The sequence below is a fragment of the Mixophyes fleayi genome, chromosome 1 (assembly GCF_038048845.1).
Source record: "Mixophyes fleayi isolate aMixFle1 chromosome 1, aMixFle1.hap1, whole genome shotgun sequence".
In the NCBI taxonomy this organism is placed as follows: domain Eukaryota; kingdom Metazoa; phylum Chordata; class Amphibia; order Anura; family Limnodynastidae; genus Mixophyes; species Mixophyes fleayi.
The window spans coordinates 178,072,731-178,086,013 of NC_134402.1; the positions used below are offsets into that span (position 1 = coordinate 178,072,731).

The window sequence follows — 13,283 nt, forward strand, 5'->3', positions numbered from 1 at the left end:
ATAATTGGGCCAGTCAAATGATAGACGACCGTTCGGCCTGATATCACATTAGTGTGTACACTGCAGGGATGAAGGATTATCGTTCCAAAGCTCATCGTATCGTTTGATTTTTATGATCCAGACCCTTTAACATGACATCATGTAGCCGTTCCCTCTTGCATATATTCCCTTATTTCTATTTACAGTACATACCAGTATGCCTCCATCCACCTGCATTGTCTGTTCTCATCTTGTCACATTTATTATCTGCTTTATGTCAACAAGCAACCTTGTATGCAAACCCAATCCAAGCTAAAACCAAGTATTTAGGATCACTACTATAGCTTTAGCTCTGCCTGCAATTAGGCATAGCACACCCTTTATAGTCTTCACCATTGAATGCTTTCTGCTACCTAGTTAGATTGGCTTTTTTGCTATTAACACTAATTGTACTCATCCAAATAATGAAATTACTTTTCTGTCCATAGTGTGGTGTGACATAGACCTTGTATTGCTCCAACACTGACTACATTAGCTTAGTTCTGGCTCAAGAGCAGCTTCACTCTGCTGCTCCAGCTACATTTCACTAGCTTCTGAGCTATTAATAAATTGATTTTCTGTTGTAGGTTTAGTTTCAATTGTAAGTAAATGTAGTATATTTCATGGAATTGTCTAACCAATGTGTACTGGATATTAATCATATTTGTCGACTATCATATTTTTTAACCAGTAATGTGCCTTATATTCACTGCACTTTTGGTCTTTTTATTCTAATATATTGCAGTATCAGTTTATTATATATGTACATTTAAGCTTTGTATAAGCTATTAAATTGTTAGATACCAAGCTTTGCGCTATTTCTGCATCTCTATTTTGTTATTGTGTTTTAGCAGGATCCAGAACCTACGCAGATCAGCTGCAGCTTGATATCAGTATATTAGGTTAATTAGCGCCCGCTAAGTACTTGTTGTTGTCTGTTTAAAGGCATCCGGAAGCTGCCTGGGGAAGGTGGGCGTCTCGGGGGTGGGGCTATGCAATTCACAGCAGTTTGGCGCCACCCCTGCGACGTAATGACGCATCATTTTACAGCGATTCCCTAAGAATCGCTGCATTTTGGATCTAATTCTGCCCACTTCACTAGGAAGTGGGCAGATGTGGGGTGCTGTCATAGTCTCCAGGGAGTTTGGGAGACATACCCAGGATCCGGGAGAGTTGGCAAGTATGATATAAATGTTACTCTAATTATACATTTCAATTCAGACGTTTCATCCAGGAGAAAGGAGGATAAGCTACAGAGGATAAGCTCCAGCTCCAAACACCACAGCTTTGCTCCATACTCAATTCTGCTCCATTCCAGCTTCAGTAGGCCAGCTCTAGCTCTGCTTACAGCAAAAAAATGAGGAGCTCATAGCCATCCCTAGTGTGGCTTAAGTCCATGCAAACTCTCAAAGCATGAAAAGATCTTACCTAGTATACAGGGTACCCCAATTTCATCACACGGTGAAATTATTGAGCATATACATCTTCATATGTCTTAATCTACACGATGTAATGCATTATAAAATTACAAAAGTAGAGTTAAGGAGTGCACCAAAGACTCCATCATCTAAATGAGGGGATGTATGACTTCTTTTATAGTGCACATTCAGGGAAAATGCTCTTCGCGTACTGTACTAACCTTAGATGCATAATAACATGAACGGCTACAAAAATCATTCACTTGCATTTTACACTAAAGAAACAAATCCACTTCCAGTAGACCTGTCGCTAGGTCCATCAGTGTTATTTTTTTCCCCCTGTACTACCTAGTTCTTCTGGAGACAACCTAGTTTTTCTGCTGACTACACAGTGCAAAATGCATCATGTTGTAAACCAAAAATAAAACTAAAAATTTAAAAAAAGCAATTTAGCACCTGGCGAAAGGTCCTCATTAGCCATATATTGCTCCATGTTCACTTACTTTTTAATTTCCTCTTCCACTATGTTTACGCCATCTCTTTGAGGGTTAAGAAATCTGTTTGTTGCACTGCCAAAGTCACACAACACGTAATTCCCACTGTCATTTAACAAAATGTTCTCAACCTTGAAGACAAGAAAAAACAAAAAACAACTGCGCATAAGATGCTGGGCACAGATGATAACAGATTTTGTATCAAAACCAGAACCAATGCTTCGGAATTATATGTTATTCATACAATATGCATATAAACTATGATTCATTTAAAGTGTACTGTAGAGAATATCTTTATTACAAGCCAGTATGATATTTTAAATAATATTGCCCATCCCAAATTGCTTTTTCAGCCACCTTACCCACTTCCTGCAACTAGCAGAACGTGGAGATCCACCAGCACTTAACTAGATTGTCTTGTCATGTCAATAATACGGGAAATTTGAAAATCAAACAAAGCTGTACTATTTTATTTAATACAGAGGCCATAAGCAACCATATTAAAAAAACTAATACAGTGTAGTTTGCAATTCTTCTTCTACCTGTTGTTGACACAGGGAGAGAAAATTTTCCAGCACTCTGGAGGACCACTCTTTTAGCAGTATGATCATAAGTTTAAAAAGTTAATACTACGAAAGGTTTTCCATATTCTGTATATGCAGGTCTAGGAAACATAAATTGCATCTGTGCTGCCGAAAAAATTGTTACCTTTAGATCTCTGTGAACTATGGGAGTTTTGCACTGATGAAGTCTGGCAACCGCTTCACACGTGTCACAAAATATCCTCAAGACCTCGGCCTCCGTGAATCCAGATTGGAGCCTCTGGTTCATTTGATTCACAACTTGTCCAGCTGGCAAATAAAAGTAAACTTTCAGTGCAAAACAATAGAGTCAATTTCACCAAGTACAAAAGACATTGTCAGGCCTATTTGATTATGTGTTTACTGAAAATTTGGTGCACAAGTGGTAGACTTGGTCTTTTTTCTGATAAAAATGCAGACTGAATATCAATTTTCCTTTAATTCATAATTAACAGTTTCCAGGAATACTTCATAAAAGAATTTATAGTATAAAATACTACAACTTTTACATCCCAGATTTGCAACACTTCTGGATTTTGTGAAATTAAGTCACATACACTCCAAATGAAGCTTCCAAAAAAAAAATAAAAAAAAAATTGTGTGTGTATATATATATATATATATATATATATATATATATATATATATATAGACACACACATATATATATATATATATACACATATACATATACACATATACATATACACATATACATACATATATATATATATATATACACATATACACACACACACATAGACAAGGAGGCCTAGGCAAAAAGCTCATGATCTGGAAGTGTTAAGAAGCCCTCATTGAGTTTGAAACCTATTTTGTGTTTATTATGATTCAAGCATTCTCACCCTCCTGTAAGGTGCCCTACAGGCAAGAAACACTGAGTTGATTTGTCAGTGCACAAACAGTTCATCAGTCAAAGATAAAGCTAGTTCAGAATGTAATATCTCTGGCTGTCAGCTGGCTCTTATCTAACACACCTACATAAAAATGCAAAGCAGCAACATACAGATTAGTTAAAAGAGTGTGTCAATTAAAGGCTCATACACAAGGATTTTATTTTAAATTCATTTTCATGTGATTTATTAGTGTTTGTGTGTCAATGAGGAGGTTGTGGTAGAACAATGTTCAATGTTGCATTGTGTTATACATGCATTCAGTGTGATATAACTGCACTGCATGCACAGCAAGGACATGTGCACAAACTCTGTAAAACACATTAAAACATTTTGCCTGTGCGTCTTGTCCAAATTTCAATCAAATTTGTGCAACAGAGTTTTAATAAAAGTTATGTCACTCTTCTGGTCACTCATGGGTTATCCCCATCTTAAATGATGAAATGTTGGGCTTTGCAAAGTAATGAGGCAAAGGTGGAGGAGAAGTGGGAGGTAGTGAGAGGGCAGTACAGGGGGAGGTAGCAAATTAGACGATTTGACTATATAATAATTAATTATGGCCCCAATAATTTTGAATTGACAAATTTAAAGTACACCTATGAAGCTTACTTTGGTCATAACATCCACACCTTACTTCCTTTTAAGATCCAATGTTAGATTAATAGAGACCCATCTCCACTTATGTTAATGTGTGTGTTTCAGGAACTACAGGAAAATGGCACAGAGAGTTAACAACGTTTAGCTGAAACCGGGAACGGAGACATATAGGAGCCATATATATAGATTTTCCCCGAACCATCTATGTTAGCCCTAATCATTACACTGCCGAGGGAAGAGCCTTGGCAAAGGAGAATCAGGGCTCTGTTCGTCATGGCGAATGAAAGCACATTCATTCATTACGCATGTATATTTAATACAGCCCCAGCTATACACACAGTGTGCTCAGCATGATGATAAGGATCACACTAGGTCTTTACTACTTTATATGATATTCTAATTTGATTGCGGTGTTCTGAATAAGGCCAAGTCACTGTTTAAAAAGGTAAACCAAATACGCATATGAATTGAATAGTACAATTTAAATCTATTAGATATGTCAAAATGCCAGATTTTTTTTAAAAAAATTACCATTCTACATATGGTCTACAATTACATTATTTCAAAGAAAAGGATGTATTTGAGTAACGAACAGGAGATGTTGCAACGTGACACTTCTCGCATATCACGCCAAACACAATGTCCAATTTCATAAGCAATACTGAAATATTTATTTCTATAATAAACGGTAGCTTATTTTTACCTTTACAGTACTCCATAAGGATAAGGATCTCCCAGACATTATCACTAACAGAGTTAATAACACAGTCTAAATATCCTACAATATTCTTATGGCCGGATAGCTCTTTCTGAAAAAGATAAACAAAATAATGTATAAATTGCAACGGAAACATTTTAGACAACACTTTTTTCATTTTCACTTTTCATTACGTGAAAATAGGGATTGTCATGCTCGTTATGCTGTGTAATTTATGCAGATTTAAAAAAAAAAAAAAAAAAGTACATTCCCTCTGAGTGTGCTTTACATTACATTACATTTCCCAAGCTCCTGGCGTAGCAGGAAAAGAATATATATATATATATGCAATATGAATGCAAAAGCTCATATAAGATTTAGGGTGTTCTAAAGTGTTTTCCAAACAATGAAATCACACAATGTTTAACTACCCTAAATCACACAACATTGGTAATGCTGCGTCTAGAGACATGCCACAAAACATGAATACATTTTTCTTCAATGACCTCAAACACCAAATGTAATTCACGTTTTTTTTTCAGCCTTGAGGAATGATACAAAGTACAGTTACTCGTGTTTCTCTTGTCCTGCACATGAATTGTATAATCATCACCCATAGTTTCTTAGGAGTTGTAAGAAACTGAAGAACACTTCTTAAAAAAAAATACGCACGCAGGTGTCCATTGGCGGCAAACCCATTTTAACTCCTTTATATCCTGGGGTTTGCACCTCAATGATTAAACCAAGTTTTACAATTTTGTTATGCATTGGTTTTCCTCTTATAGCACATTTGTTTTGAACACACTTTAACAATTTCTTGGTGAACCCACTTTATTTTTGCCATTTAAGACAGGCAGGGGACAATTGGCATATGCACAGCCCAATTTTATTTATTGGATACAGTCACTATACTATACTATGCCATATAGTATTAAAAACTTTGGAATTACAGATAATTATATCTACTTTTGTTTTAGAGTATATAACGCCGATATAGGGTTCCTTTCCTGAACAGTACAGCAAAATAAACAATAAGAACCCTTTTATTCTGGGAGTTTAGGCTGTAAATGACACACTACATAAACACAGAAGCCTTCAATTTCATAGAACTCTGGGGAAACAAATCATATCAACCATAAAGAGAAATGCAAACAATGTGGTTACATTTTAAAGAGGAAGAGAAAACTTAGAAATAGAGGGGAATTTAGTAGGGAGTTTTTGTAAATAAATGAAACTACACTTCCAAAACACAAAAACATTTTGCATCATGCTGGGCAAAGATCAAGCGGGGCTTTTTATCAGCTTTAAATATTATTAATTAGCAAGTTTGTGTGTTTTATTGTTTGTTTTTTTCTTAAAGTTTAACAAAACATTTACTTATATATGTTTCCATATACCAGAATATACAATCCCGGAGAACAGCTAAACTTTTTACACTAAATTATTTATAACCTAATTATATGCTTAAATGGGACTTTCCTCGTTACTTGTACATAAAAGATGTCATATAGCAGCAACATGAAGGATATAGTGATTAAACAAGTGTGTTTATTCAATATCACTGTATTCTCAAATTACGGTCTCCACATAAACATAACACAGTATATATAGCACATTTGTTTGAGCTATATGGCCTAAGGATGGGTATACTACAGATTTTTTTTCCCAATGTGATATCATTAACGATTTCACTAACAACTGATTCATTGCAGATTCATGTATACGCACTATAAACGTTTTACAAGGGTGACCTTCAGATCTGTGCTCTTCATCTGCCATAACCATCGGCTGAAATGCTGCGACTCTGTAAACTCTCTGGGGATCTGCCTAGGCTGCTGGTAGAGAGTGCATACACACTGCAGAATTTGCCCAACATCGTTCCATCGTTTATAGACATTTTTAGTCCGTTTATAAAATCAAATCAAGCGATATGATGAGGTTTAGAACGATAACAGATGATGGTCGGTACAAACTAATGTGATATCGGACCTAACTGTTGTTTATCGTCTGCAAAACCTGCAGTGTGTACCCAGCCTAAGTCTTTACTAGGTTTACGCAATGGTAACCTAATAAGGGCATATAAGAGTGTTACAGTGACTAATGTGAATGTATGGGAAATACACATCTGATTCTAAAGACCAAGTAAAAGCACTATTTGGCATTACCCTGTGAATTAGTGAGCTATATAATATGCATGAAATAACTGATGTATTTAGGCTTATATAAAGTTGGTCAGCATATAGTCTTTTCTATCCTCTAGAGAAATCTGCCAATGACGAGAATGGTATAGTTTCTTTATCTTGAAGCATTGCAAAGCTAAAAAGTTTGTGCTCGTGAATTCAAACACCAACAAGTACACATCAACCAGCAAGTTTGCATTGGGTTTTTTCACTTATACGATATCACATGGAATGCAAACTTGCCAGCAGGGGTCTGTCTGTTTATCTATCTACCTGTCGACTTTGGGGTTTAATTGTCATCTATAGTTGCATTACCACGTAAAATGCTACTAACCGTCTCCTACCCCTACACGGAGGCCTGGGTGCTACTCCATGCAGGGGGTCCTCTGTTTGTGTATTATAGAACGGACGAAAGTTGAGCACTTCAAAATGGCTGTGAAAGTAGGGGTGTAAGTGAGAGAAACTAGGAGAATCCTTCCTCCCCTTCACCCCAACACAAAGCAGAGGTTTTAGGATGAACTGTAAAATGAACCATAGAGCCCCAATATAAAATAAATAATTAGTGTCTACATTGAGCATCCTAGCTTTAAGCAGTACTTGTTAGTGGTGCATATCTAGACCTAAATTATTGGGACACCCATAAGAAATAAAAGATAGCACACAAAAAAATTGTTTCTTAAATTAAATTTGTATAGATTGTGTCAACAATCATATTTACAGTTGAAAACTAACTGTTATTAATTTTTCTATGTTGGCAATTGTCAACAAAACAAGATAAGAAAAAATAAAGATGCCGTTTTAAAATAGAATCATTTTTATGAATATTAAAATAATGCAGCTGTATAATTAAAGGCACAGTACATTAACATTTGTCATTTATGTAAACTAAATATATTGTATGTATGCTTTTTCTCGGTCCCATCCCTAGCAGGACTGCTTTGATAGAATGTGAGTGAGGAAGCCTGAGAAGGATTAAAATGCTTCTAAAATACAAGTTAATGCAATGCAACCTAGAAAGTACAAATGGTGACATCACAAAAGGAAAAAATAACGTTGCTTTTTATATTGAATCAATTTACATTTTAGGGCCTTAAATAACTCTGTAAATGAAAAATATGCAATGGATTAAACAGGGAAGTTAACAAGCCTAATACATGGATTTTGTGGGGAAAATATGGCAATTAACCTTCTTCCTTTAGTTCCTGACAGTGTGGACATTGACAAAACATGCTAAAAATTAGGGAATTCAATATGTTTTTATAGTGACTTTTAATGCAAAATATCTATGCCAAAAAGCAAACAATTTATGAAACAAAAAAACTTTAAAAGTACATGAACTGGTGTCAACAGAAAGTACTGTAGCTACAGTATAAGCACAATATTACTGTAATAGGAAGCCGATACATCTGTTTCATAAGAGTTATGTGCAGTACATTTGTGATTTACCACATAGGGAGTCATGTGAGGTATATGGTTTCCTGTTGGCAAAGTAGAAAATATGTTCTGACCTGACAGTGCAGCTATCAACAATAAGACTGGATGACTCGATGTGAAGAGAGAAAAAATAAATTAAACTAAAAATAAATCATATGGCTTTTAAAAACTAAAAGACAGCTAAAACGAAATATAAAATATAATGGTAAAATGAAGTACTCAAATCATACTGTAATTTCAATAGACACTCAGTTAAAAAGGAGAGAGAATATTTCTTTCCACTTAATCACAAATGGCAAAATAGATACAATCTACAGCCATTAACTAAATAGCTGCTGACTTACAACAAAAACAATACTTTCACAGGAGGCAAAAGGTACGATCCGTAACATCAATCTATGAAGGCTGGAGGACTTCCCAGAGCGGCCCATCACTGACAAAGGGGCTGCACACTACCCTTAATCGAAGTAGAAAGCTAAAACAGTACATTTAATCAAAGAACTAGACATATCTGTAACATGTCAGGGGGCGATTTAAACAAGTGTTACAAGCTATAACAAATAAATTGGACAATAAAAGCAGGAAGAAAGCTGGGGGCCACTGGTGATGGCACAGTTAGTTCTAGGCTTGTTTCACCTGTATATTTTAGCCTAATTTCCTGCCCACATAAGCCAGTTTAAGTGCTGGGTTCTGATGAGCTCTGAATATCTCAGACAGCACAATTCACCCATATGACATCAGCCTTACTTCATATTATATAGAGTACTTGTGATTTTATGGGGGGATAAATATAGCCTTGAAAACATCATCATCTTTACACACAGCAAATGAACACATACACTAAATTTACAATTTTATTACAAACACCCACCTACCTCCTACACTTTTCAAGTTACAGAACCAATCAATACCTGTAACAGACTATGCTATCTTAATGCTTTACAAAACTCCACCCTTACCGCGTCACTCCTGATTCAGGCCATCTCTATCACATGACTGCAGGGAGTTCAAACGGAGAATCAAGCTCAGAGTTTGAGTTCCCTTATATGAATGATCATAGCGCCACTAATTCTGCAGCGCTGTACAGAGAACTCACTCACATCAGTCCCTGCCCCATTGGGGCTTACAGTCTAAAGTCCCTAACATATACACACACACACACTAGGATCAATTTGTTAGCAGCCAATTAACCTACCAGTATGTTTTTGGAGTGTGGGAGGAAACTGGAGTACCCGGAGGAAACCCATGCAAACACAGGGAAAACATACAAACTCCTCACAGATAAGGCCATGGTTGGGAATTGAACTCATGACCCCAGTGCTGTAAGGCGAAGTGCTAACCTCTACGCCACCGTGCTGCCCTATGGACACACTTGTATAACTTGAAAATCCGACTCCTGGTACATTGCAAATGCTGCTTGTCTACCACAACAATCAGCAAAATGCTTGCAAATGGCTTAGACCAGGGTTTTACAGATTCAGTACTCATGGCCCCCCTAACAGTGCAGGTTTTCCACATCTCCTAGCTGGAGCACAAGTGTGCTCATTACTGACTGACATATTGTAAAAGATCCACAAGTCGTACTAATTATTTCACTTTTAACCTGAAAAACTTGCACTGTTAGGGAATCCTGAGGACTGGATGTGGGGAACCCTGGCTTACAGTCACAGGTACCTATTTGTAGCTTCAAAACTAAAAAAACTAAAGAGGGATTTTTTAGAAATAAAAATTAGTAATCTACAGTATGGTAGGATCACTTAAAAAATGTGTACAATGATGATTCTAGAAAACAGCATGTCATTGTCATGATCTATGACTATAACGCTGCAGTAGAGAACGGGTGAGTCCTCAGCCTGGGTGATTGTGGGAGTATGGTGGGTAGATTCAATTATATCTGTACCTCCAACACAGTGTGTGACTTAGTCTTCAAAACAAAAAATCATAATATGTAAAATGATTTCTTTTTAATTTATAGATGTCTAAAAAGTATATTACCCTTCATCAAAAAACTAATATCAAAACAAAATCTATAAGTTTACTAAATAAATTTAAAATAGGATAAACAGTAACAAGCGATTACGTGTTTTGTTCACGGACGTTTTGAAAAGAATGATGATGGTGACACAGTCTACTATCTTTTATTGATCCTCTTAAGAGTACTTGCTGCATGTTAAATGCCATTAAACTACATCCACCCAATCACTTTCCCACACTGACCCAGTAGATGACCAACGTTATAATTTTAACTGAAACATGATAATTAAATGGCATGAGTGCAGTGCAATTATCTGGTCACCAAGTGTAACTGGATCTTTGACATTTTTGCAAGAAATATGAAAACTCCAACTCACATTAATATGCATAAAAAAGTTTTCAGTCCAGAAGCCCTGACAAAGGTCACATGTGGCCCTCATGGCCATAGTAACTTCCCTTTTTTATTCTGATGTTATAGAGCAAGCACAGTGCATTCATGCAGTAACATGACTGGCTGGTCATGTTCTCTCACAACTTTGACTAGATAACCATCGGTTCCGAAAATGTCTGGGTTGCATGAACACTGCATGCTGGTGCACAGATTGTTCCTTACAAGGGTGATGCAAGGGTCAGATGTAAGGCTCCTAAATATAGTGTTACCAAAACTAACTTCTGAAACAATCAGACTGCATTGTACATTAGTAGTAAACATAGTAAAATCTTAAACTCTACTATGACATGTACTCCTGCTATTTAAATTTACTCTCTATAATATATATAAACCAATCAGCCACAAAATTAAAACTACTGACAAGTGAAGTAAATAACATTTGATTATCTAATTACAATGCAACCAGTGAAGAGGTGTGATATATTAGTCAGCAAGTGAACAGTCAGTTCTTGAGCTTGGAAGAATGGGCAAGCGTAAGGATCTGAGAGACAAAGGCCAAATTCTGATGGCTAGATGACTGGGTCAGAGCATCTCAAAACAGCAGGTCCTGTGAGGTTTTCCTTGTATGCAGAGGTTAGTACCTACCAAAAGTGGTCCAATAAAGGACTACCTATGAACCGGCGACAGGGTTATGGGGACGCCCAAGGATTATTGATGAACGTGGGGAGCGAAGACTAGCCCATTTGGTCCAGTCCCACAAAAAGCACACAATGCTGACAAAGTTAATGCTGGCTATGAAAGAAAGGTGTCTGAACACACAGTGTATCACAGCTGCGTATGGGGCTGCATAGCCACAGACCAGTTAGAGTGCCCATTGCTGACCCCTGTCCACCACCGAAAGCACCTACAATGGGCATGTAAACGTCAGAACTGGACCATGGAGCAATGGAAGAAGGTGGCCTGGTCTGATGATTCACGTTTTCTTTTACATATTGTGGAGGGCCAGGTGCATGTGTATTGTTTACCTGGGGAAGAGATGGCCAGGATGCACAATGGGAAGAAGGCAAGCCAGTGAAGGCAGTGTAATGCCCTGGGCAATGTTCTGCTGGCAAACCTTGAGTGCTGGCATTCATATGGATGCTACTTTGACACATACCACCTACCTAAACATTGATGCAGACCAAGTACACCCCTTCATGACAATGGTGTTCCCTGATTGCAGTGGCCTCTTTCAGCAGGATAATGCGCCCTGCCACATTACAAAAACATTTCAGGAATGCTTTGAGGAGTTCAAGGAGTTGACCTGGCCTCCAAATTCCCCAGATCTCAATTTTATTGAGCAGCAGTGGGATGTGTTGGAAAAACAAGTCCAAGCCATAAATGCCCCACCTCGCAACAGGACTTAAAGGATCTGCTGTTAACTTGTTGGTGCCAGATACCATGATCCACAGAGGTCTTGTGGAGTCAATGTCTCAATGGGTTAAAGCTGTTCTTGTGGATCCTACACAATATTAGGCTATTGGTTTTAATGTTGTGGTATGTGTGTGTATATATATATATATATATATATATATATATATATATATATATATATATATATATATATATATATATATATATATATATATATATATATATATATATATACACACACACACACACATTATATATATATATATATATATATATATATATATATATACACACACACATACACACATTACACATACTGGTGATTTAAGATACATTCTTGGACTGTCATCGATTTTCAAGAATATACAGTCAAGTCCATAAATATTGGGACATCGACACAATTCTCATATTTTGGGCTCTATACACCACAACAATGGATTTGAAATGAAACTAACAAGATGTGCTTTAACTGCAGACTTTCAGTTTTAATTTGAGGGTATTTACGTCCAAATCAGGTGAACGGTGTAGGAAATACAACGGTTTCCATATGTGCCTCCCACTTTTTAAGGGACTAAAAGTAATGGGACAAACTAAACAATCCTACATCAAACCTTCACTTTTTAATACTTTGTTGCAAATCATTTGCAGTCAATTACAGTCTGAAGTCTGGAAGGCATAGACATCACCAGACGCTGGGTTTCATCCCTGGTGATGCTCTGCCAGGCCTCTACTGCAAATGTCTTCAGTTCCTGCTTGTTCTTGGGGCATTTTCCCTTCAGTTTTGTCTTCATCAAGTGAAATGCATGCTCAATCGATTCAGGTCAGGTGATTGACTTGGCCATTGCATAACATTCCACTTGTTAGCCTTAAAAAACTCTTTGATCGCTTTTGCAGTATGCTTCGGGTCATTGTCCATCTGCACTGTGAAGCATCGTCCAATGAGTTCTGAAGCATTTGACTGAATATGAGCAGATAATATTGCCCGAAACACTTCAGAATTCATCCTGCTGCTTTTGTCAGCAGTCAAATCTTCAATAAATTCAAGGGAACCAGTTCCATTGGCAGCCATACATGCCCACGCCATGACACTACCACCACCATGCCTCACTGATGAGGTGGTATGTTTTGGATCATGAGCAGTTCCTTTCCTTCTCCATACTCTTCTCTTCCCATCA

General features: G+C 37.0%; 1 protein-coding gene across 3 annotated transcripts in view; it reads right to left on the bottom strand.

The window, feature by feature from the left end:
- BMP2K (BMP2 inducible kinase) overlaps window positions 1–13,283 on the bottom strand; it is a 127,155-nt gene that overhangs the window by 51,976 nt on the left and 61,896 nt on the right. For all 3 annotated transcript variants that reach the window (XM_075204562.1, XM_075204561.1, XM_075204560.1), the window contains exons 3-5: window positions 4,723–4,828; window positions 2,639–2,781; window positions 1,940–2,061 (exon numbers count right to left, since the gene is read on the bottom strand). In XM_075204562.1, coding sequence (XP_075060663.1) covers window positions 1,940–2,061; window positions 2,639–2,781; window positions 4,723–4,828 — 371 coding nt within the window. The remainder of the gene's footprint in view (window positions 1–1,939; window positions 2,062–2,638; window positions 2,782–4,722; window positions 4,829–13,283) is intronic.